Genomic DNA, 23,344 nt, shown 5'->3' on the forward strand with positions numbered 1-23,344 from the left:
CGTCTATCTTCGTTTTCTGTCCAATCCTAATATAACCTTTGATACACATCACCCGCCTTTCATCATTCGATCCCTGCTCATGCTTATTTGAAGTTCTCGGGATGAAGGATACCTGCCATGTTGCCCTCATTGATTCGCTTGAGGGTCAGGGCGGCAATCAGGGCGGCGCCGACACCACTGCCATCCTCAGCAGTAAGAACCTCAATAGGGTCCTCGGCCTTCTTGTCGGTCTTCTCAGGCCAGTCGAGAATCTCTCGCAGGGCCTGAGCTCCTCGCTCCTTGAAGTAGGGGTACTTGTTGAACACAGAGCCATCAGCACCGACGTGGCAAGATTCGTATCCCTTCTTCTTGCAGATAGCAGCGATACCACAAGCCGAAAGGCGAGCAGCACGTGTGCCGATGAGCTCGGCGGTCCTTCGAACGAGCTCCAGTTCGGGGCGTGTAGGCTTTAGGTTCAGCTTCTTGCCGAAGAGATCATACGTCTCAGTAAGGTTCTCCCAGGGGTCTCTAAAGCAGAAAATTAGCTGTGTGCGTAAACCTAGCAAAAGAAGGAAAATCGTACTCTTCAATAGCAGACAGGAAGGAAGCATCAAGGGAGTAAGGTTTGCGTAGCAGAGCGATATCTTGGTTCTCGAAGATATGGATGGCTTTGTTATCGTGAAGGTCAACAAGGATGAGCCGGAAAATCTCGCCAAGGTAGAGACCAGCAATCATCTTTTCGAAGGCCTGTTGTCCTGGGCGAGGAGACTCCTTATCGATAGTCACATCGTAGGCAGTTCGGGGAAGGACTTTATGCTCGTTATCAAAAGCTCCCCACTCGCAGTTGATAGCCATGGGCAGATCGGCAGGCAAATTCAGGTCGGCAATCTTAGGAATGGAACCACAGTCTTCCATGTAAGCAGCATTGCAGCCAGTACCAAAGATGCAGCCGATCTTCATAGCGGTATCGGTATAGGCTGAAGCGATCAATGTGCCAGTAGTATCATTAATGATAGCCGCAAGCTTGATGGGGACGCCCTATTCGCATGATCAGCAGCGATTCTTTGGGATATTAGAGCGATGTTCAGCGTACGCGAGCCTTCAGGGCCTCCTCGAACATGGGCACGATGTTCTTGCCCTCCACACCCTCAATGTCGAAGCCCTTGGTCCATCGCTGCAGGATACCCTCATCGATGTAGTTCTGGGTGGCAGGATATGAGAATGTGAAACCCAGAGGAATTTTCTCCAGCTTGCTACAGTCCCCGTGGTGAGTCTCGAGGAACTGGTAAAGACACTCGGCAATGTATTCCCAAAGCTCCTCAGATGTACCAGACTTGAGCTCCTCGGGCATGCGGTACTTGGACTGGAGGATATCGAACTCGGATTTCTCTTCGGTCAGGGTGATTTGGCAGACTCGCAGGTTTGTTCCGCCCATGTCCAGGGCCAGGTAAGTTCCGGTTTCATAGCCATCGGGGTATGACATGACCCAGGTAGGGTTCATAGGCTATGGGCTTGGTTAGAAGCAGGATTGGAGGTGTCTGTTTCGAACTCACGATGCTACCCCCCTCAACACTGAGGCCTATTGAGAGTCAGATAGTCGTCCCTGCAGTCGACAGAACAGCAGGGCTCACCTTTGGCCAATTCGGAGACAAAATGGTCGGTAATCTCCTTGAGCTTAGCGGGCTCTACCGTGAAGAGCTTCTCGAGCTTGTGAATCTCATCGGCGAGATCCTTAGGGACATCGGCCATTGATCCTGACATGATTAATCGTTAGCAACGAAGATTTGACCAGGCTGATGTTATTTTTGCTTGGAAGCAGTTGGAAAAACAAGAGGCTCTGAAGAGAGAAAGGTTGACAGAAGGGTAGCGCATTTTGACTTCAGTGCTGCATGGTCACTGAACAAGCACTGCATCTACACTCTAACAGTAGGACAGTGATTGCCAGCTGGCAAACCCAATAGAATTCAGTAGCCACGAAGTACAAGCTCACGTAATACACCTTATCTGCAAATTCGTTGTCCCCCAAAACTTGAGGTCGTAGTCGCATACACAGTCGATCATCATTGTTATCGCCGATTCTTGGCCAAGCTCAAAGAGCCAGTGGGGATTGCTCTCGATCTCGCACGACGGCTTTCTCTAACTTTCGTGGCTCTAGATGACGACTTCGTCTTGTCTCCAAGGTTCGCCACCAGGAATGTTGCAAAGGATGGAGAAACATCGTCATTGCAGCGCATTTTTGCTGGTTCTGCCCTCCTGAGCAAGCTTCCTCTTCTTAGACAAGCAACAACTCGTGGCCAGCAGCAATTGATGCTCCCAAATAACGAATGATAGAGTTTCTTGGTCGCGGGGGGCGTCATAACATAACAAGTGACAGCATTTGAGTATACGTACCCTTTCGGGAGGGAGGACGTCGAGGACCAAGACCAACCATTTTGATGAGCGAGGTTTGACTTTTGGCGGGGTTCGGATTTGGCGGGGTAGTGTCTTGTTGCAGCTTCGTAGCGCGTAGGTCACCGTGGGAACTTTTGTAGGGAAAGACGTATTCACGAAAGGAAAAGAAACACGATTTAGAATTTAGAATAGATTGGAGTATGAGGTGGATGGTGTAGGTAGGGGGATACAGGGTTTTTAAAGCAGCCCAGATATGGATAGGATGGGATGGGATGGAAGGGAGGTGGAGTAGAAAGCACCTTACGTAGGTAAGGTAGGTGCTAGCAGGTCCTGTCGGGACTGGACTGAAGTAAATTGAGGTGAGTCGAGGTCAGGACAGGCCCGTTGAGCGGGAGATTTGCAGGGAATTGACTTATTAGGTGTCTTCTCATGTCATCAATCGGCCAGAAGCCAAGTACATCTACCTGCAAATAAAGGTTGACATGTACTTTATCTTATATCTTGTGACCAATTGGTAACAGCCAGATCGTCCCAGGTCTCCGCCGTCTTGACCCTCAACAGGTACCTATGGTTCCTTAGTACCTACATAGAAGTATGTGTCCAAGATATAGGTGGTATGTAGGCCTGCACCTGGTTTCTACTGAACACTCGTGTCTGCTCCCCTTGACTAAGGTACTTAGGCAGCTGAGCCACCTCTGTACCTTTCGTAGGTTGCTCGATTGACCGCTTCGTTGCAAAAGGAAGTAAGAAGACAAGAGACGTCTCTCCTCAACAATGATACTAGCCAGAACAAGAACTCAGGCACCTCACGCTTAGACATTCGTGGTCTGAGATGCGTGTGGGTTGAGGTGTCTCTTCTCCTCAATTCCAACTGGAGCCTATCTTGTCGGGCCGTTGATGGAGGGGGCCATTGGTATTTATTAGTGGTTACTCTGACTGAAAGTCACACAACACATCAGAGTTCCCAATCGCGTTTCTTCAGTTGCATCTCTTGATTAATGCCGTCTCTTCGAAGTCACAATTAGGATGAAATTCATGATACCCCGACTGGGCACATGTTTCACTGCTCTCGGCCTTCATAAGCTGGTAGGCTGGGGAGCATGGGGGTCGGCCGCGTCCACTCTGGCAGTTCTGGGCAGTTGAAACTCCAGCTTGGTAACATGATGTCAGGTCCCAGTAAGCCACCTTCGTGGGGGGATCCTCCAAGGCTACTTTAGGTACTTGGTTCTTCTGCAGTTCAGGTATCTCTCACCTCATCAGGATGTGGGGTGCTTGTGCTATAAGGTAAGGTACTAGGTAGGTTAGCTAGGGGAGGAAATAAAACTTGGGACCTTAAACCTAACTGATAAAAAGACTTAGGTAACTTAGTATGAGTTTAGGGTGAGTTTAGGATACCTTTTGTAGAGTTTATTTTGTTACCTTAAAGCTAGGTCTTGTGTTTTCTTGCTCCTACAGGGTTCCGTGGGTCAACCTGGAACGCACCTTAGTTACCTATCGGGGGTCCGGGTCCGGCACTACGATTCTCCCGAGCTGCGATCTAGCCACGTTTTCATTGGTTAGACAAGCTAGCTACGGAACCTAGGTACCCTGAAGCTTCTGCTGACGCGCCAAATGGGCAACGTATGCTTTTTGGGGAGCTGCCCTGTCTCAGGAGGGTCTAGAAGTTGAGGTGTCGAGAGAGTTGCGAGCTTGCATTTATCAAACTTTGACCACAATTACCTTGCGGTACACGGCCACAACAAATTTTCAGTCTTGACAGCTTTGGATCTCTCAATAGATGAGTGTATCCCTATCTTAAGCCGTCATCATGAAGCCTTTCGCCATCACCACGGCGCTCTTTAGCTTCATATCCGTCGCACTCGCTGGCGCAACTACAGACTCCAAGACATCAAAGGTCATCCTGTCCGTCGACTTTAAGCCTCCACAGGTTTTCAAGAACGCCAATTTGGTGCACGTCATCTCTCTCGAGAAGACCTACGTAAAGGAACAGATCAATGTCCTCGTCGAGAACGTTGCAAAGGAGCCGCAGACAGAATACTATGTGCCATTTACTGCCGAACAGCTTCCTCGTATAGGAGGTTTCGAGGTTAAGGATCGTAAGGATGCGAACGCCGGACCGTTCGCGGCCGAGGCTGTCGAGTACGATCCTGTCAGGTATGTGTCTTCTAGCCGGGCTATGTTGCAGTTCAAGACTAATGGTGCGATATAGTGATGTTCAGTACTATCGTATCCGACTGCCCACGCCGCTCAAGCCTGGTGCCCAACAAACACTCGGAATCACCTACTATTACCTGAAAGCCTACACTCCTCTCCCCGCGGCCGTTTCCCAGGACGATGACCAATACCTGAGCTTCAACTTTTCCGTTTATGCACCATCTGCCTATATCACGAAGAAGCAGAAGACTGAGCTTAAGGCTGCTTCGGCCGATGTCCCCGATTATACAAAGCTTCCAGGCAGCGGCGAGGTCAAGGAGTTTCCTGTAAAGCAGGGCACCAAGCTCATCTATGGTCCCTTTGATGAAAAGCCCGCCGGTGCTGTCTCTCCTGCCAACGTTCGCTTTCAGTTTACCAAACCGGTTATTCATGTCAAGGAGCTCGACCGTTTGATTGAAGTCAGCCACTGGGGCGGCAACATCGCCTTCGAGGAGCACTACGAGATGTATCACGGCGGCGCTAACCTTTCTGACAACTTCGACCGAATCAAATATTCTCAGCATTCGTTGTACCGTCAGCATGGGGTTGCAGGAGTTCGTCCTTCGCATTACCTCGACCAATTGCGAATTCCTCTTCCGGGCGGAAGCGTGGACGCCTACTATACAGATGTGATCGGCAACGTCACAACGTCTACTTGGCGAACCGACAACCGAGACGCTCTTCTTGTTCTGAAGCCGAGATACCCTCTTTTTGGTGGATGGAGGTACCCTTTCACTATTGGATGGAACTCCGATGCTTCTAACTTCCTGCGAAAGACCGCCACTGGTAGTTTCGTTCTCCGAATTCCTTTCATCGAAGGCCCCAAGCAGCCAGAAGGCGTTGAATATGAGCACATCAACGTCAATGTTCTCCTTCCAGAAGGCGCCGAGTAAGCCGACAGTCCAAGCACTATCTGTGCGTTTGCTAACTTTGATACAGGAACGTCAAGTTCCACACCAACATTCCCGAATCGTCGATTGTATCTACCTCGGTTGATTTGACCAGAACCTACCTCGATACTGTCGGCAGAACAGCAGTCAGCATCAAGGCACGAAACCTGGTCGACGAGTTCCGAGACCGCCAACTCATCATCTCTTACGATGCGCCTCTCTCGAGCGCTCTTCGAAAACCTTTGGTCATCTTTGCCAGTGCCATGGTGGTATTTGTCACTACCTGGGCATTGGGCCAGGTGCAGGTGGGATTTAAGCCCAAGAAATAAAGGCTTTGATAGAAAAGGAATGCGTCTTTTGATTGAGGGGTCTTCGCCTTCACATGATGAGGAGTCTGGAAGCAGCTGCTGGGAAAGATGTAAAAGTGTAAAATAGAGGGACCATATTAGTAAATGGGATTAGGTTTCCAGTTTGCAAGACGCAAGAAACATCAGATGACAGTCAAATACTCGCTTGACTTTGGTCATGTTCTGACAAAGACAGCAAAGCCACCACCAAGAGACAGGGTCCAAGCCATTATCCGCGAGGCGGGCAATTCCGTAAGCTAGCTAGGCCCAGCCTCTTTTGATAGCCTCTCGTACAGACTTTGCCAGGTTCTAACACGGACTTGGTACTACGCCAAGTGCGTGTGGAGGGACTGTGTCTCCCAGTTGAGCCTGAGATGGGTGGGCGAGACAGACTCCGAATGGCCACCCTGGCTGAGGGCCCTCTCCTTGTCTGAGCCAGGTTCTGACAGCATGGGTGAGTCAAAAGAAACCGGGCAAAGGAAATCAGGGCAGTGGTATAAGATTGAACATGAGAGCCCTCCTCAAAGCCTCACACATTCTTTTGCATTTATAATTTAACATCCAATATCTCAAGTTGAGGCTGATCAATCAGGGTCTCACTTTACAGTCGCTTCAACGATCTCGTTCGACTAATCCTGTCCTATCACAGCTGCGACCAGTCTCACCCTCGCCGAACAAGCCCTCAAACAACCACCAGGATGTGTTTCGGCAGTGAACCCAAGCCTAGGACCAAGTACTACTATCACGAAGAGATTACACCTTCTAGGCGATACACAGGCCATCATCACCATCACCACCATCACCATCATCACTCACGCTCTCCCCGAGCAAGCTACACCAGTGTCTCTAGACGGTCCTACAGCCACAGCCCACGAAACAGTGGCACTGTTGTCTATGAGCGCTATTGATCGTCTGGAGGCACCAATGCTGAATTGTGGGTGTAATTAGAGGCGATGACGTTGTGCAGAGCATGCGGTACTTGGCGGGCTGCGTTTAGCGGCATTGGCAATGTGTTTAATCATTTGATGAGGAACGTATGACTATTTGGGCAAGGTATTGGGGGAAACTGTCTGTTTAAAGATATTGGACACAGGGTGGGCGTTATTCATGCACAGGAACAGGCGACATAGCGCAATTCAATACAATAAGATGGAGTTTCTTTTCCATTGGCTTTGGCTCAATGGGCTGTTGATCATAAGCTGTGGCAGTAGAGGAAGGTCAACTTAAGGATCTCAAGATGCTATTTGACCAATGTCCCTTACATGAAAGGCTGAGCCTTGTACTTCTTTCCCGGGAGCCACGGAACTTTTTTGTCATTTGGAGCTCTTTGGAAAGCCTGTTGACGTATCGTCTGGGCGGGGTGCGGAGTGTCCCGCAAAGCTGGATCGTCGCTAGAAGAGCTCATGACATCACACTGCATTCCGCCACCGAACATACAAAGGCTCTCTAAGACAGATACGGTACAGCGAGTTACTCCAAATGTGAGCGTAGGTGCAGCTGAAAGCATGTACTTGTGCTACCGAAAGCAGGGCAGATCCAAGATGGGTTGGTGTGTGTCGTCAACGTCAGTTCAACAGGCCCTTATGCTTGCTTAAAGCCTGCACAACCCCTGCCTTTGTATAGACAGCTTTGACATCTGGAGACCTCTTACATCCATCCCCCTTGTAACAAACCTGACCCGGACCCAGACGATTTGCACTGATTTACATTTACTACCCAAAGCGGCTCTGCAGCTGAATTCTCGAATCGCCTTATTCCACCGTAAGCTGTCACCTGTTCCATTGTGTGAGGAGGTGTTGGGCCTTGTCTGCTCCATAGGAGGGAGCGGGGAAGGCAAGAATGTTCTGTGATATCGAAGCTGACTATATGGAAGAAGGTGCATTCTGGTTGAGTCGCAGATTCCTACTCTTGAGCGATACCTGAAGGATTCGCCTGCCTACCTTGGCTCTCTAGGTAGTTATCCTTCCTCAAGCCTTCATCATGTAAGCCCCCGTTGGAATCTTCAGCAATTGTCAAAATTCATATGTCGTCGCGCCTCAACCAACCGTACTGTATATCAAAATACAATGTCTCGCTTCAGTTTCGACACCTCTTCTTCACGCCATGAATCACTAGATTCGGAAAGTCCGATTGACATGAAGCCCTTTTCTAGGAATCGCGCACTCTCCATTCGATCCAACAAACCCAAGGGCAGCTCTGGCGCTGGTGCCGGAGCCAAGCGCCCAGGTTTCTCCTTCAACTCACTCCGCGGCCAGGTTCAACCTGAGCTGTCCCGTAAGCTATTCCGCCTCATCAAATCGGAGAACAACCTCATCACCGCCCATGAGACCGCCGGCCGTGAGCGGGTTTCCATTGCAACTCAGTTATCTGAATGGGGTGAGCACACCGGAGATGAGAGTATTAGTGATATTTCAGATAAAGTGGGAGTTATCCTGAGTGAAATGGGCGAGCAAGAGGACGCATATGCTCATGCTCTTGACGATTCTCGCGCCGAACTCAAGGCCATTCGAAACACTGAGAAGAGCGTGCAGCCCAGCCGCGAAAAAAAGGACAAGATTGCCGACGAGATCCAGAAGTTGAAGCTAAAGGAGCCTGGCAGCACAAGACTGCCTGTCCTCGAGCAGGAATTGGTGAGGGCTGAGGCTGAGAACCTGGTAGCGGAGGCCCAATTGACCAACACCGTGAGTTGTGACTAGCACCGCTTCATCAACCTTTTGAGCAGGGCTGACCTTCCATCTAGACCCGACAAAAGCTCAAGGAAGCCTATGTTGCCGAGTTCGCTGCAACCATCGAGCGTGCCGAAAAGCAGATCATGCTAGCCAAACATGGCCGCCGTCTGTTGGAGCTTCTCGACGATTCGCCTGTGGTTCCTGGCGATACACGAGTGCCTTATGAACACTCGTCCCTGGCACGCCAAATCCTCAACGATGCTGAGGATGACCTTCGAGAGTGGCGACCCGAGGCCGAGGGCTTTTCTACTCCAGTCCAAAACCAATCGCCAACCCTTGAGGGAAAGGGAAAGGAGCCTCTGGCTTCGGAAGACAATTTGTCTCCTGTCCAGTCTGAGGCAGCCACAGTTGAATCCGCCACTTCTCCTTTGGAGCAACGGGGCACCAAGTCCTCTGTCTATGCTGAGGTCGCTGGCTAAGTGGGCAATTACAGGGTAGTTAACAAGGGTGCCGATTCAGGTATTGTCTTTTATTTCGACAAGTTTCGTTTTCTTGAGCAGGCGAGAAGGTTCACTTGCTGTTATCGCAGTCTGTCTGGGCGTGCCGAGGGATTAGCTCCTAAGTTTAATAAGTCTGGGGTACCGAGAGGCTTTTGTGTGAGTGCTGTCTGTTTATTTCCTTTGAGTGTTGCTTCGTTAGTCTCGTTAGTTGAATGAGAATAGGGGTGCCTATCAAAAGTGTAATAAAATGGTGTCATGTTGAGGTTCGTAGTGTATGTTGCACCTTGGGTGCAAGAACGACGATGAACCGGCTCGTGGCGCAAACTTCGGGCTTATTAGGCTCATCTTCAATCCATTGTTGAAACACTCAGCACCAATCGATATGAGGTGATCAGCATCGTGGGTCCTGGTGCTCTGGTTTTTCAGACGGTGTGGATGGATGGGGTCTGCATCTTGGTGTTGCACCTAATAAGAAGACGATTTATTATGTTCCGGTTCCGGAGATGGATGAACTTTCGTGAAAGGCTTGATTGCAGAGTAGAAAGATAATTACATTAATGGTCTTCACAGTAAACATCGTGGATTGACTACTAACGAGAGGGGAGCGAAAGAAGGCTAGAAGGACCTTGAGCCTAGCTAGACATTACTTCATCAATCCGTTTAGCTGCAAGTGTAATGAAATACGTACTACGTAGGTTCATCGGGTCATGACTTGTCTCCGGGCTGTCGGCCGTGTTGCATGGAGATAAGGATCAATTTAGCACAACTGAGACCCATCATGATATCCAGAACCAGTTAGCTTCTGGTTTATATCAACCATCCGAAAACCAACTCCCGTGCCCGCGAAAAGACGACCTCGGTTTCTCTTGAAGCCCTGCGCTACAGCCGACGACCGCGGTGTAAGGCCTAGGCATAAGGTTTCTTCTCACCGTATTACTCTTGATATAACCTCCCAATCTCTTTCCTCTCTCCCTTTTTGCACCCTTCTCCCCGGGGCTGCTCCACTTCAAGCCGCCCCTAAAGACCAGCTTAGTATTGATGTTACAGCCGCAAAGTTCCCGGCTTCTGCTGCTCCAGAGGTCGTTGCGCACTACAGTCACAGGCACCGCAGCCACTGGGACACTGCTGTACAGTCCCTCCGCAGCGCCGTCACTGTCGCCATACCGAGTACCTGGCCGGGCCAATTACATGGCATCGCTGGCAGCACGCAGCCCTGCCGCTGCCGCTGCAGGCCCCGGCGGGAGCAATAGTGTCGTTACCAGTGATGCCCCGCCCCCTCCATCCTCTTCTTATTCTCACTCTGCTGCTACGTCAACCTCCAAAATTTCTTCCCGTCGAACAGCTCAGATTGCTCGACACTTTTCCTCTTCATCCTCACCAACAGGTCCCGTTTCAAAGCAGAAGCCCGACATGGCCTCCAACTACACTGTCCGCAAGGTTGCGGCTCCCAACACCCTCGAGCACCGAGTCTACATCGAGAAGGATGGCCAGCCCGTTTCTCCTTTCCATGATATTCCTCTCTATGCCAACCAGGAGCAGACCATCCTGAACATGGTTGTTGAGATTCCTCGATGGACCAATGCCAAGCTCGAGGTATGTTACTGGTCAACATCAATTGCTGTCTTGTTACCTCCTCGACACGCTTTGCTTTATTTACAGTTGTCGTGTGCTCTATTACCCCTCCCCCCTCCTTGCGCAACCGTTGCTCCAGACCAGCAAAACGAACGCACAATATGAATACTGACAAAACCCTCACTATAGATCTCCAAGGAGGAGCTCCTCAACCCCATCAAGCAGGATATCAAGAAGGGCAAGCTTCGATACGTCCGAAACTGCTTCCCCCACAAGGGTTACCTCTGGAACTACGGTGCCTTCCCCCAAGTATGCTCATTATTTACCCCAATCTGACGTGGTCACCCCTAACTCGATCACCAGACTTGGGAGGACCCCAACTCCGTTCACCCTGAGACCAAGGCTAAGGGTGACAACGACCCTCTCGATGTCTGCGAGATCGGTGAGCTCGTTGGTTATACTGGCCAGGTCAAGCAGGTCAAGGTCCTCGGTGTCATGGCTCTCCTCGACGAGGAGGAGACTGACTGGAAGGTCATCGTCATTGATATCAACGACCCTCTCGCCTCTAAGCTGAACGACGTTGAGGATGTCGAGCGACACCTTCCCGGTCTCCTCCGTGCCACCAACGAGTGGTTCCGTATCTACAAGATTCCCGATGGCAAGCCCGAGAACCAGTTTGCCTTCACTGGCGAGTGCAAGAACAAGAGGTGAGTTCTCAAATTCCGGCTTAGTGAGCCCGAGACTGACAATTTTAAGCTACGCCCTTGACGTCGTCCGCGAGTGTGCTGAGGCCTGGGAGCGTCTCATCACTGGCAAGACCCCTGCTGGCGGTGTCTCCACGTAAGTCTCCAAGCTGTCTTCCTAACACAGTTGATACTAACGTTTGCGTAGCACCAACGTCACTGTCCAGAACTCTCCTTCTCGTGTCTCTCCTGACCAGCTCCCCCCTCTGCCCCCCAACGAGGACGTCCCCGCCGAGAAGATCGATGCTTCCATTGACAAGTGGTTCTTCATCAGCGGTGCCTCTGCTTAAGTGTCCATAGACCAACCATCTTGCATAAAAGGAAGAACTACGGCAGACATGTAGTCTTCACAAAAGTTGAGCACGGAGATACTCAAGAACAATATATAAAAATGATGCCAATTGTCGTAATATTATACAAGACCCTCAATCCCTGCTATGCCATAGGGGTTTGTAAATGTACAGGGTTCGTTCCCTAACGCCGTTTGTGCGGAGTGATACAGTATAGCGGTGTTTTTCACATATTTTAATCAGTCAAGTCGGCTGCCTTTTGCAGTTGACGCGAATGTCGGTCTACTTCCTCCACCAGTCCTTTAATGTTAATCTTTTGGCAGTCGAAGTTGAGCTCCTTGCCATCCTCTGCATCTCGTTAGCCATTGGACCCCTTGGGGACAACTAATAGCCTTCTAGTATTACATACTAAATTTCACTCGTAGGGAGCTGGGCTCTTTTGAAGTTCGGGGTAGGATGGTCGACGTGATTGTTGTTCCATTCGCTCGGGCATTCGGAGGCAGAAATGTGAGAAACAGACGAGCTGGCTTTGCGCAGGCCGAGAAAGGGTTGAATTTGGCCGAAACCTCAGTCATAAATTTGGTGATCATCTTGGCAGCGAGGAAGAGGCTAAGCTCGTGAAATACTCAAGAGAAATTGGCTTTGGCAAGGGAGTCGAACGTAGTCGTTAACACACTCAAGAGCTATAGCCGGGTACCTCAGTTTGGCGATGCTGAAATTTCGAGGTTCGATAACGTCTCGGTACATGCATATATCACCCTAAAGGGGCAGCACTCAGCTAACTGCAACGTCATGATAATGACGGACCACGTTTCGAGATCGACTTGCACATTAGGTATACACTTAACACTTCTTCACCAGCATACTATTACAAACTCAACAAGCTAAAAATGTCTTTCGATGGTCTGCAGGAGCGTTTGACGGCTCTGCAAGAGACGACAACACAGCTCAAAGAGCTTATCGATCGACTCGCAACACTCAAATTCCAACCTGGCTCCGTTCCCCTGACCACCGACGAGGAGAGCAGCGAAAGCGGCGAACTCAGCGCAGAAATCACGAGCACTCTACGGGATGGAGAAGAGGAGCATGAGCTTTTGCAGGAAGAAGTGGAGTTTCTGCGCGTTGCAGAGCATGACAAAGACCGATTGAAAGAGAGTGTCGAAAAGATTGGAAAGGAGCTTGCAAGGTATAGTTTGCACTCAGAGGAAGGTGGTATTTATGTCTAAAATTACTCTAGCTGCCGTCTCTCTTTTCGAAAAGCACGGCTGTCGGCAAAACATAGCCTCGCACAGGCACAAAGACGAGAGCGCGAGATCCTCCTTACATCATTTTCACAACCTACCTCCGAGACCAACTCTCTTTACCCTGACGATGAAAAGACTGCTCGTCCTATACGCCATCAGCAGAACGTTCAGAAGCAGCAATCGAGCCTCACTGAAGAGGATCAACAGAACGTTGGTGCGAGTGCTAATGTGACCAATGCCCTACGACGAACACATGATCTGATCCAGGCGGAGTTGGCTCGCAGCGAGTTTGCACATGAGACTCTGACGGAATCTTCTGCTGCTTTGAAGCAACTGAACGAGTCGTATGGCTCTCTGGACACAATGCTGGCGAGCTCCAAGGACTTATTAGGCACACTGTTGCGCTCGCAGAAAAGCGATACGTGGTACCTCCAGACGACATTTTACATGCTAGCTTGTACACTCGGCTGGCTGTTGTTCAGAAGACTGCTGTATGGACCGATGTGGTGGATTGTTTGGCTACCGCTAAGGTTAATGTTTGGATTGGGAACGTCAGCAGGCAGTGCGGTGATGCACGTGGGTTCGGGGCAGGGCCAGGTGAAGGAGGCTGGACAAGCGAGCAAAGGAGTTCCGGTGGAGGGCTTGCCGGACGATGAATTGCCTACCGTCAAAGTTGACACCGATCAGCAGGCCGAAGTTTTGGAGGAGGTGGATAAGATTGTGAACGTTGTGAAAGAAGCAGATGAGCTGGGGAACATCCCAGAGGGTGATGAAGACAACATTGGCAATCCCAAGAAGAGGATGTGGGAGGAGCCTGGTGTTGTTGAGCAGCAACGCCCTAGAGACGAGTTATAAGTTGGATAATTATTAATTTTGTAACAACAACGTCCCGAACATGTTAAAGCATTTTCTTCATAACTATGAAGCGAGTCTTGTCAGTAATTTGTTGAACTGTAAACTGATTCTGGAACATGATGCCCGTTAAAAAACTCGCCAAAGAAATGATCCGCAATGGTGGCATACTCTATTCTTCCAGAGAGGCTTTCAGTCCCTTGGTCATCATCATGTCATCGACCACATTCATCTATCGACTATCCTTGAATTTTCTTTAAGCCATCATCTCACATAACGCCGTGCCTCATTTGGGTTTCAGGCTAACAACCTGACAAGCAAACCCGTTCGTCGAGAGCATAAGCCAAGGTGCCGGGATTTGTAGGCAACTCTGACTGCTTCTCCGACTATGTTCGCTGGGGAGCAATCTGCTCGACTTCGCTGATCCAAGGAAGGCCGAGCTTCTTCATCTCAACGGCAAGCTGGAACAGGTAATCGAGACTACGTTAAATCAGCGTAAGGTAATCATTCACAGATCACGAGTGAGTTGTTATATCTTCCATACCTCTCACATTGAGTCTTGGCCTTATGAACGTTATCACCCCAGACGTAGACACCGTGACGACGGACGAGAACAGCGTATGTGTCGGGATACTTATCCATCGCTTCTTCGAGATACTCCGTCAAGTCCTCCTCATGAGGAGTGTTCTCGATGACTGGAATGCGAAGGGTGTCATGATAGCCCAGGTTGCCTGTCTTGTTCATGCCACGGCCAAAGCCCTTGATTTGCTCAATGTTGTTGATCTCGAAAACTCGGTCTTTTCCAGGGCCTTGGGATTCTAACAGGAGGGTCACAAGAACAGCCCATTGAGAGTGAGTATGTATACAACAGCCAGCCCCTCGGCGGGTGAAAGCAGCAAGGAACAAGGGGGTGCACTGAGAAGGCTTATAGCAGGGAGGAGATCGCAGATAGGTGCGCTGGTTGAGCTTGTTGTGGTTAGGATCTTGCTCAGAAAGAGCCATGACGTAGATGTCGGTGTTCTTCATGAGTTCTTTTTGAACGCCCGAGGGCGCAATGTATACGAGATCACTGTGATCATGGTGTAAGTTAAGAGAAACGTTTGCTCCTTATCTCGATAGCAAATGCTCAAGATAAGTTTCAGATGATTTTCCCATTGACTTGAGGAGGATATACACCGGTATCATGAGTCTTGCAATAACATAAATTTGCCTACTCCAACTCATCATCATGGCGGGGTCGCGGGGTAAAAAAAGAAATTGATGAAATTTCAAGAACGAGCAAGGTAAACATAAACATACTCATCTCGAATGGAGCAACCGCCTCCTGTTCCCGTAACCCAGCCCAGAGTCCAGAACTTTGCGCATAGCGAAGGGATCAGGTTTGCAGGGTGGTTTGGGTCCTCGGAAGTAATGAGGGCATCGCCAGTTGGGCGTTGCTCAGTTGACATTTTGTCTTTGGAGGAAGACTTAGAGATACGGAGCGAGCTTTGAATTGTGTCTTTGCAGAGGGTTGCCAATTCGGAACACTGCGGCCGGGAAAACACAGAGATTCAGCGGAGTGTTGAGGTATGGGAAATGAGATAGCAGCACGGCCAATGTAATAGAGATGAAACTGATGTTGGTGGTGGATAGTTTCTTGTCGAACGTTAGGCCAATGCCACACCCGTCTACGTAGTAGGCTACGCCTCAGGGGGCAAGAAAACACCGAACCTTGAAATAAGGTGTTAAAATAAACTAAGCAAAGAGGACCCTAAGCTTAGGCTAAATTTACCTGATATTTTTATCGCTTAGGGTAGAGGTCTTGAGTTTTCTTTCCTCCCCTAGGCTACCTAGGTTGTAGTTTGAGAGCCTCTGAGTGGCTGAGGAAGATATATCAGGGTGCTCTGTGCTCTGTGCTCTGTGCTGTCGAAATCCATCTCATCCGTGATGACAAGAGCACTCTTGGGAGAACTACCTACTGTACGCTAGCCAATTAACAACCACAAGACATTCTTTACATCCAAGGCCATTTTGCGAAGAATCAGGTCGTGGCTGATGAGCGCAACGGCTCAAACAATCAGAAACAATGGCTTGGGAACGTTGGGCATTTACTAGGTAGGTACTTAACATAAGGTAGTCTTGAGTGGGCGGGCCGTGTTTCTCCTGGTGCTCTTCAAAATCTACACCAACCCAAGTCTCTTTCTCAATAATCTTTGCCATGTGGATGGAATCTTCTTTTGTCTGGAATATTCTATGTTGTATTCCAACTCTATGCAATACGTGCAACCTCGGTTTTCTCTGAGCTGAGGTTGTATTGCGTCCATGGTGGCAAGCGAGTGGGCTATGAATAGGAACGGAGACGGAACAGCCGAGAAAGGACCAAAAGACACGGAGTACAGCTAATAATGGGGTTTCCCTTCCATCAAGATTCATCGACGCAAGTCTGAACTAGACCAGATAGCCATCTGTTGCAACACATAGGGCAGTACATACACATCTTTGCATGAACTCAACGGTTCATGTTATCTGAATGACAATGACTCGGAGTTTTGAATATGTGATAATAATAGCCAGCATCAGATGGAGAATCTTGCCGGATTGAAGACGAATGGACGAATGCCTTGGAACAGACCTGGCCTGTGTTTTAACATTTTCAAGGATGGCACCTCAACCACAAGCCTTTACAGGTGGGTAATAATACTCGTTTAATGAGTGCGAGAATCCATCAACAGGCTCTGAGCAGTGAGCATCATGTCTTGTCTTAAGATGTTGACCCTTGTCCCTGCTTATATGCAATAAATGGCCTTTTTCAGCTCTCAGCGCCGGTGCCGGGAAGCCAACAACCTGGTCCTGGTAGAGCTGCACTGTGGCAGTATCACAGGACACAGGTGCCCCTAATAACAAAGTGGCATATGGGGGAACGGGGAGCACCGCCGGGGCCTTTTCTCTGGGATCCATACCTCGTATTCATGGATTAGGTTGTAATAGGTTGAGCCGACGGCTTTTGCAGCATTTGCAGGTGACAACGCGGCAAAGAGCATCCGTTACAAGTCCTAGGCGCCGTTTGACCATCCATTTGAGGGAAGAGGAGGTTTGAGTTTGTTGAGTTCTTGAGAAGTATGTAATTATTCTACTAAAGTTAGTCTACTTTGACCTACCTGGTGATAGTGCATTGAGATGACGCTCGTGTTAGCCAAACAAAGTGTATACTACATGTACGCCAATGAAAACGAGGCCGTTTTAATTAATTACCTACCTTACTCTGGCCAAGGCGGCCTCGACTCCCTGGCTAACTTACAGTAGTAAACCCTGGCTTTCCAGTCTGTTCTGTATTTAATCACTCATACGGAGTACTGTGAAGAAGAAAACAAATCCTCAAGTGTGTTATTGTTTACATTGTATTGGCAGGATCGCAAACTCACTGGCTCAGGCTCGCTGATGGTTTACAAAGTCTCGTCTCGGACACACTTCCGCCCACCCCTTGACCCAAAATGGAGGCCCGGTCTATTATTGTCTAGCCCCAAGGGTCACCCCCTGAGACAACCTCGAATCCAATGGACTTGGAGAGATCCGATGCTAGTGCAGTGATCTAGGATTCTAGGCGCGCTGAGAAGAACAGCCGTGTGCCGTCACCTTTTTAAAGGTGCAAATTAGGGGGCTCATCACCACTGATGAGTGGTGTTGGAAAGTAGAAAACACCACACATGTAAGAAAGGACGGCAGATGGTGGTCATGTCGCCAGGCAACACGAGCTGTTGGAGGCGAAGCTCTCCATGATGGATGGATGGATGGACGAACGAGCAAGTGGAGGATTGATCATCCATCCTGCCATCCATCCTATGTGTGGGCCACTTGTGTTTTTTGTTTTTTTTAATCCCCCAACGTCTTTATCCATCCATCATAAGTTTTGTTGGTCACAGTCGGTGGGAGAGGAGAGGAGAGGAGAGTCCACTCACAACATGGATGACCATCTTGAATCATCTGAGCCGAAAAAGAATCGTTAAACGAAGGGAGAGATGCAAGATCTGCGCTGAGCCGGAATTACAGGAACATCCCCCAGCTCAACTGGCAAATAATTAGTCGTTTCTTCCCCTAGTCAACGCAGGACAGGGACGGCAAATTAGTGTCAGTCTCTTGGATTATGGCTTGCAAATTTAAAATTGTATGTCGGCGGGCTTCCCCAGACCAGAAAGTAAACGAACATCGATCGACATCACATCACATCAGTCCATGCCTTCCCTCCTCAGGCTCCTCTCCTTCGCTCGCTACAGTCCGACCCGACTGCAACTCACTTTAATTTTGTGCTTGTGCTGGTGCTTGTCCCTTCTTGGTTGTCGTCCCACTGCATGTGCTGTACTGGTACTGTGTCACAACATGGACGTGGACTTGTGTGAGGGGGTTTGCGTGGCATACCCAAAACTCCCCTCATCTCTTTTCCTGATGCGTTGTTTTGATACTGACGGGACCCCGAATGTGCATCATGCGTACCTATGCCCGACAGCAATAGCATCCCCGAGAAGGTGATGGATACTTCGCTTCTCTCTCCTCCTCTCTCGCACTTCCTGATCAGACAAAATGGATCCTTAATGGCTCCAATTCTAATCCTAGCGCCAACATGGGCCCTCTCCTTCCTTACCCCATGTCCATGCATGTCCGTCCATGCTCTGGCCATTGACAAGGAAGATGCAAAGGTCCTGATGGGTCCCCTATCTCCCGATGAACCGGGGGCTAGCTTGGCGCCGCTTTGCCTGCACCTCAGGTCAGTCTTGTTGACTTGTCTAGCTTGTGCCTGTGCCTGTGACTTTCACGGCTTCCCCTAGCCTGGCCTGGGGGTCTGAGTCTCTCTGAGACTGTACTCTGCCTTGTCTAGGCTTGCTTGGGCTTAAGCGGTGGTGGTATGGTCATTGGTTTGATGGTGTGGATGCCCCTTTGCTAACCGTCTACGTCCAGTTGAGGACTCGACTCATAAAAGGACCTGGCTGCCCCGTCGCGTGCTCTTGTTTCCCTTCTTCTTCACCCTCGCTGTCATCCGCCTGTCGTTCGTTAAGACAAGAATTCCACTTCAGACTTTCGCTTTGAGATTCATCTCGATTACTTTACACTACTAATTCTAATATCAACAATCTCGAAATCTATCAACATGCGTTTCACCTCTATCTTCGTTGCCGGCGCTTTCGCCACCATGGCCGCTGCCCAGAGCAAGACTGCTTCTGTCTCTCCCGCTCAACAGTCTCAGCTTGACTGCCTTGACGCCTGTGATGCTGGTGATGTCAAGTGCCAGTCTTACTGCATCACTGTGAGTCTGATGTACCACCATGTGGACAAACACGTGTCTAACCATAATTCTCCAGGTTCCCTCTCCCGATGAGAAGAACATCAACGCCACCACCGAGTGTGTTGCCGCCTGCCCCAAGGGTAAGGGCTCTGCCTCCGACACCGAGAAGTACTCTGTTTGTCTCCAGAACTGTATCGCCGACAACTACTGGAAGACAGTCTCCGGTACTCCCCGTGAAACTGGCGATGCTAGCTCCAAGGACGAGGCTTCCTCCGCTGCCGAGTCTGCTGCTTCCAAGGCCACCGGCACTGCCTCCGATGAGGACAGCACCGCCACCGCCTCTGCCGCTGAGTCTGATGCCACCGCTACCGACGCCTCTGAGACCTCTGGATCCGCCTCCGGTACTGCTTCCGGCTCCGCTGCTTCATCTACCGAGACCGGCAATGCTGCCACCGCTCTCGTTGGCGGTGTCTCTCTTCTTGGTCTCGTCGCCGCTGTCTTCGCTCTGTAAATTGGATCGCCTCTTTTTGGACATCTGATTGATAGAATAGAAGGATTTTAATGGGATTGCTCTAGAGCGGTAATGATTGGAGTTTGATTTCAGATGTGATACATGTTGGGCATCATGACGAAGGCTTTTTTTGGGGCCGGATCGACTTTTCATGGACAAATTATTGGGACACCTTACGCGTTCACATACGGCTCGACACGAGCATCAATACAATACCTCTTTTTTTGCGCTCTGCGTAACCTCATCTTGATGCGCATCTTTTTCAGTGGACTCGAAGTCAGAACACAACACAATACAACCACTGAGGTTGTGTTGGTTGTGGAGTGTCGTTCTGTGATTGGCTACTGATTCCCAATCGGGTGCTTGAGTGGTTTAGTTTGTAAACAAGCGAAATGATTGTCTCACTACTTGCAGAACACATACATACCTATGGAAGAAATGCTCGAGTTCAATTCAATGGTTTCATCATGATTTTTCCCCTTCGAAGCCGATATAGTAGTTGATATTTCGAAGGCACCTCCTCAATTATTTGCATGCTGAGCAGTTTAACCGCGTCGCTGATGTTTTTATAAAAACGTCATGACAGAACAATTGGCTTCAGTTGCGGTTTAATTGTAGTAATACCCTTGACGCCACGGTGTTCCATGTGCGCCCGCTTCTTTTCTTGTTGCTGTCCTGTCAGGCTCTTTTCGAGACACTATGTTAGTTAGGTGCTGGAAACCGCCCTCAGGAAGCAAGATAACTCAAGAGTTGGAAAGAGTGTGCTAAAGTAGGTAAACTTATTAAATAGTCCCCTAAACTTGTGCTGAATTGTCTAAATATCTTAAACATTTTGTATCAAGGTCCTGGGTTTTCTTTCCTCCCCTAGATAGGGTAGCTGTTAAGCAATCCTAGACGGCATTCTTACTACTGTGTCACTTAAGGTATGAGAGCAAGGTAATGCGGAGAAGGATAATATCTATCGATAAATTCAAAGTTCATAGTCCACATTATTTGCGTTGACCAATCTCATGACTAACAAGCCACTGTAGACAGCTTCTTGTTTCGTTCAGAAGCATTGGAAGGTACCTACCAAGTATGTACGGATACCAAAGACTCCGAATTTCGCTATTGGTCGTCGAGCAGCTGTTTTTACACTTACACTGAAGCCCAATGGAAGAACACTCCAACAACGGCTCTGTGCGTCTTCGTGGATACTACAGTATTATGCCTCTTGGACTAGATTAGCCAATATTTTGTTTTGGTTTTAAAGTTGAGGCTTATTACGCTTGTGGAATTAACCATTCATCCGCCAATTGTTCCATGGACAGCTGTGTTCTTCTCGAGCCTTCTGTGGGACATGCATGACCTATTCTGTAAGGCCGAGGCTGTGAGGCTTCCGCCAACGTCCCCGCCCCCAGTCCCATGGGAGTACCTGACAGTCGGCATACGCACCTTCCTTCTTCCAACCTTAGTGGCTCCGGGCCACGGCCCCCGCTCTGCACCTGTTCGTGATCCCTGAAATTTAGGCGGCTCTGAGCTTCTTCGTTCTACGTGTCCTCAACACTAAGACAGAGCTCTCCACTCATTGTTAAGACGCCACCTTTCGCTTCTTCACTCTCCCAATTCTGCATTCCACCTCACTCTTGGACCTCTTATCTCCTCGAGCGCTGGGAATACCCTCATCGAGCAACACTTTCCCCTCACTCACAAGTCCTTTTTTATATATTTTGTGTCCTGCTCCCCCTCTTGCGCAGCTTCTGGTGACGTCCTTAATTCTCTGCTCAAGCTACTCCGTCACTTCCTTCATCATGAAGCTCAACGCTGTTGCAGCGGCCATGTCGGCTGCCATACTTACAGGTAACGTCCACGCCGAGGACGTCAAGGAAGCTTCTCCTTCTGTTCCCGACAAGCTCCCTACATTTACTGTGAGTGTTTTTCTTCTTCATTTCAATGAGTGATTGATCTCGTGCTTGAGGGCTACGTAGCTCCTCCTCATGAGCTCTTGTTCCAGTCAATTGATGGCTAACCCACCCTTACAGCCGACCGTGGTGAAGGCCGATTTCCTGGAGCAGTTCACCGACGACTGGGACCAGCGATGGAAGCCTTCTCACGCGAAGAAGGACACATCTGGCTCCGAGGAGGAATGGGCCTATGTTGGCGAGTGGGCCGTTGAAGAGCCCGTACAGTACAAGGGCATCGAGGGCGATAAGGGTCTCGTTGTCAAGAACCCTGCGGCGCACCATGCTATTTCCGCCAAGTTCCCTAAGAAGATTGACAACAAGGGCAACACCCTCGTCGTCCAGTATGAGGTGAAGCTGCAAAGTAAGCATGACTCTGGAATCCCACTCAGTGATCGCGCATGCTGACATTTTTACCTCCAGATGGCCTCGAGTGTGGTGGTGCTTACATGAAGCTCCTTCGTGACAACAAGGCTCTCCATCAGGAAGAGTTTGCAAACACAACCCCCTACGTGATCATGTTTGGTCCCGACAAGTGTGGCCACACCAACAAAGTCCACTTCATTTTCAATCACAAGAACCCCAAGACTGGCGAGTATGAGGAGAAGCATCTCGATTCCCCCCCCACCGCCAAGATTACAAAGACCACCGAGCTTTACACCTTGATCGTTCATCCAAACAACACATACGTTATCAAGCAGAACAATGAGGAGGTCAAGACCGGCAGCCTCTTGGAGGATTTCACCCCTGCTGTCAACCCCCCGGCCGAGATTGATGATGCGAACGACAAGAAGCCTGAGGACTGGGTTGACCAAGCACGCATTCCTGATCCTGAGGCGAAGAAGCCTGAGGATTGGGACGAGGAAGCTCCCTACGAGATCGTCGACGAGGAAGCCGAGAAACCCGAGGACTGGCTCGAGAACGAGCCCGTCACCATTCCCGACCCCGAGGCCGAGAAGCCAGATGATTGGGATGACGAGGAGGACGGCGACTGGATCGCCCCCACCGTCCCCAACCCCAAATGTGCCGACGCCTCTGGTTGTGGCCCATGGACCAAACCAATGAAGCGCAACCCCGACTACAAGGGCAAGTGGACCGCGCCTTACATCGAGAACCCGGCATACAAGGGAACTTGGGCTCCCCGCAAGATCAAGAACCCTGACTACTTCGAGGACAAGACCCCTGCCAACTTCGAGCCCATGGGAGCCATTGGTTTCGAGATCTGGACTATGCAAAACGATATTCTCTTTGACAACATCTACATTGGTCACTCTATTGAGGACGCCAACAAGCTCGCTGAGGAGACGTTTGGTGTCAAGCACCCCATCGAGAAGGCCCTCTTCGATGCCGATAAGCCAAAGCAGGAGGATAAGCCTAAGTCCCCCAGCGACCTCAAGTTCCTCGACGATCCTGTTCACTATATCACCGAGAAGGTCGAGCTCTTCAAGGCCATTGCCGCTCAGGATCCCATCGAGGCCATCAAGTTCGTCCCCGAGGTTGCTGGAGGTCTTGCCGCCATCATTATTACTGCCGCCGGCCTCGTCGCTGTTCTTTTCAACCTTGGCAAGTCGCCCGCTGTTCAGCAGACTGCCGAGAAGGCATCCGACAAGGCTAAGCAGGTCAAGGATAAGGCTGTTGAGGCCACCGCTACCGGTGCTGAGCAGGTCAAGGGCGCCGTTAACAAGCGCACCACTCGCAGCCAGTCATAAGGAAAACGAGGAGGTGATCTCAAATGGTTAGTTGTATCGGATGGAGTGATATTCAAAAGCGGACAGAGAACCTGTGGAGCTAAGAAGAGAAGCAACTTTGGAAGGAAATGTACACAATTCTTATGATTGATTGATTTGGCGCACCAGAGCAGCGATAGGGATATCAGACAATTGATAGCTTTTCAGGCTGACCTCACTCTTGATCTGTTCATGATTCGTCGTGGTGTTCCGTACGTCTAGACCACTCAAGAGGTACTGTG

At 49.9% G+C, this 23,344-nt stretch overlaps 8 protein-coding genes across 8 annotated transcripts; 6 read left to right on the plus strand and 2 right to left on the minus strand.

Annotated features, from left to right (window-relative positions):
• Nucleotides 1-83: 83 nt before the first annotated feature.
• Nucleotides 84-1,740, minus strand: FTJAE_10375 (hexokinase; the record flags this gene model as incomplete). Its single annotated transcript, XM_037343210.1, has 5 exons — nucleotides 84-507; nucleotides 563-1,017; nucleotides 1,073-1,483; nucleotides 1,533-1,558; nucleotides 1,611-1,740. The coding sequence occupies 5 exons, from the start codon at nucleotides 1,738-1,740 to the stop codon at nucleotides 84-86; spliced, it is 1,446 nt and encodes a 481-aa protein (XP_037202637.1).
• A 2,437-nt stretch (nucleotides 1,741-4,177) lies between these two features.
• Nucleotides 4,178-6,748, plus strand: FTJAE_10376 (oligosaccharyl transferase complex subunit OST4; the record flags this gene model as incomplete). Its single annotated transcript, XM_037343211.1, has 6 exons — nucleotides 4,178-4,524; nucleotides 4,580-5,452; nucleotides 5,503-5,722; nucleotides 5,924-6,052; nucleotides 6,107-6,254; nucleotides 6,450-6,748. The coding sequence occupies 6 exons, from the start codon at nucleotides 4,178-4,180 to the stop codon at nucleotides 6,746-6,748; spliced, it is 2,016 nt and encodes a 671-aa protein (XP_037202638.1).
• A 1,118-nt stretch (nucleotides 6,749-7,866) lies between these two features.
• Nucleotides 7,867-8,948, plus strand: FTJAE_10377 (meiotic expression up-regulated 14; the record flags this gene model as incomplete). Its single annotated transcript, XM_037343212.1, has 2 exons — nucleotides 7,867-8,481; nucleotides 8,541-8,948. The coding sequence occupies 2 exons, from the start codon at nucleotides 7,867-7,869 to the stop codon at nucleotides 8,946-8,948; spliced, it is 1,023 nt and encodes a 340-aa protein (XP_037202639.1).
• Nucleotides 8,949-9,747: 799 nt separating this feature from the next.
• Nucleotides 9,748-11,574, plus strand: FTJAE_10378 (inorganic pyrophosphatase; the record flags this gene model as incomplete). Its single annotated transcript, XM_037343213.1, has 6 exons — nucleotides 9,748-9,763; nucleotides 10,072-10,562; nucleotides 10,731-10,850; nucleotides 10,905-11,248; nucleotides 11,298-11,381; nucleotides 11,433-11,574. 6 exons carry the CDS (start codon nucleotides 9,748-9,750, stop codon nucleotides 11,572-11,574), a joined length of 1,197 nt encoding a protein of 398 aa, XP_037202640.1.
• Nucleotides 11,575-12,464: 890 nt separating this feature from the next.
• FTJAE_10379 (transport membrane glycoprotein Sec20) lies at nucleotides 12,465-13,673 on the plus strand (the record flags this gene model as incomplete). The annotated part of the gene is made up of 2 exons (XM_037343214.1): nucleotides 12,465-12,760; nucleotides 12,812-13,673. 2 exons carry the CDS (start codon nucleotides 12,465-12,467, stop codon nucleotides 13,671-13,673), a joined length of 1,158 nt encoding a protein of 385 aa, XP_037202641.1.
• A 383-nt stretch (nucleotides 13,674-14,056) lies between these two features.
• FTJAE_10380 (methylthioribulose-1-phosphate dehydratase) lies at nucleotides 14,057-15,118 on the minus strand (the record flags this gene model as incomplete). The annotated part of the gene is made up of 3 exons (XM_037343216.1): nucleotides 14,057-14,150; nucleotides 14,215-14,739; nucleotides 14,970-15,118. 3 exons carry the CDS (start codon nucleotides 15,116-15,118, stop codon nucleotides 14,057-14,059), a joined length of 768 nt encoding a protein of 255 aa, XP_037202642.1.
• Nucleotides 15,119-18,789: 3,671 nt separating this feature from the next.
• On the plus strand, nucleotides 18,790-19,435 carry FTJAE_10381 (uncharacterized protein; the record flags this gene model as incomplete). Its single annotated transcript, XM_037343217.1, has 2 exons — nucleotides 18,790-18,945; nucleotides 19,001-19,435. 2 exons carry the CDS (start codon nucleotides 18,790-18,792, stop codon nucleotides 19,433-19,435), a joined length of 591 nt encoding a protein of 196 aa, XP_037202643.1.
• A 1,790-nt stretch (nucleotides 19,436-21,225) lies between these two features.
• FTJAE_10382 (calcium-binding precursor cnx1) lies at nucleotides 21,226-23,084 on the plus strand (the record flags this gene model as incomplete). Its single annotated transcript, XM_037343218.1, has 3 exons — nucleotides 21,226-21,342; nucleotides 21,457-21,739; nucleotides 21,799-23,084. The coding sequence occupies 3 exons, from the start codon at nucleotides 21,226-21,228 to the stop codon at nucleotides 23,082-23,084; spliced, it is 1,686 nt and encodes a 561-aa protein (XP_037202644.1).
• Nucleotides 23,085-23,344: the final 260 nt, after the last annotated feature.

This window comes from Fusarium tjaetaba, assembly GCF_013396195.1.
Source record: "Fusarium tjaetaba strain NRRL 66243 chromosome Unknown NRRL66243_c0000239, whole genome shotgun sequence".
In the NCBI taxonomy this organism is placed as follows: domain Eukaryota; kingdom Fungi; phylum Ascomycota; class Sordariomycetes; order Hypocreales; family Nectriaceae; genus Fusarium; species Fusarium tjaetaba.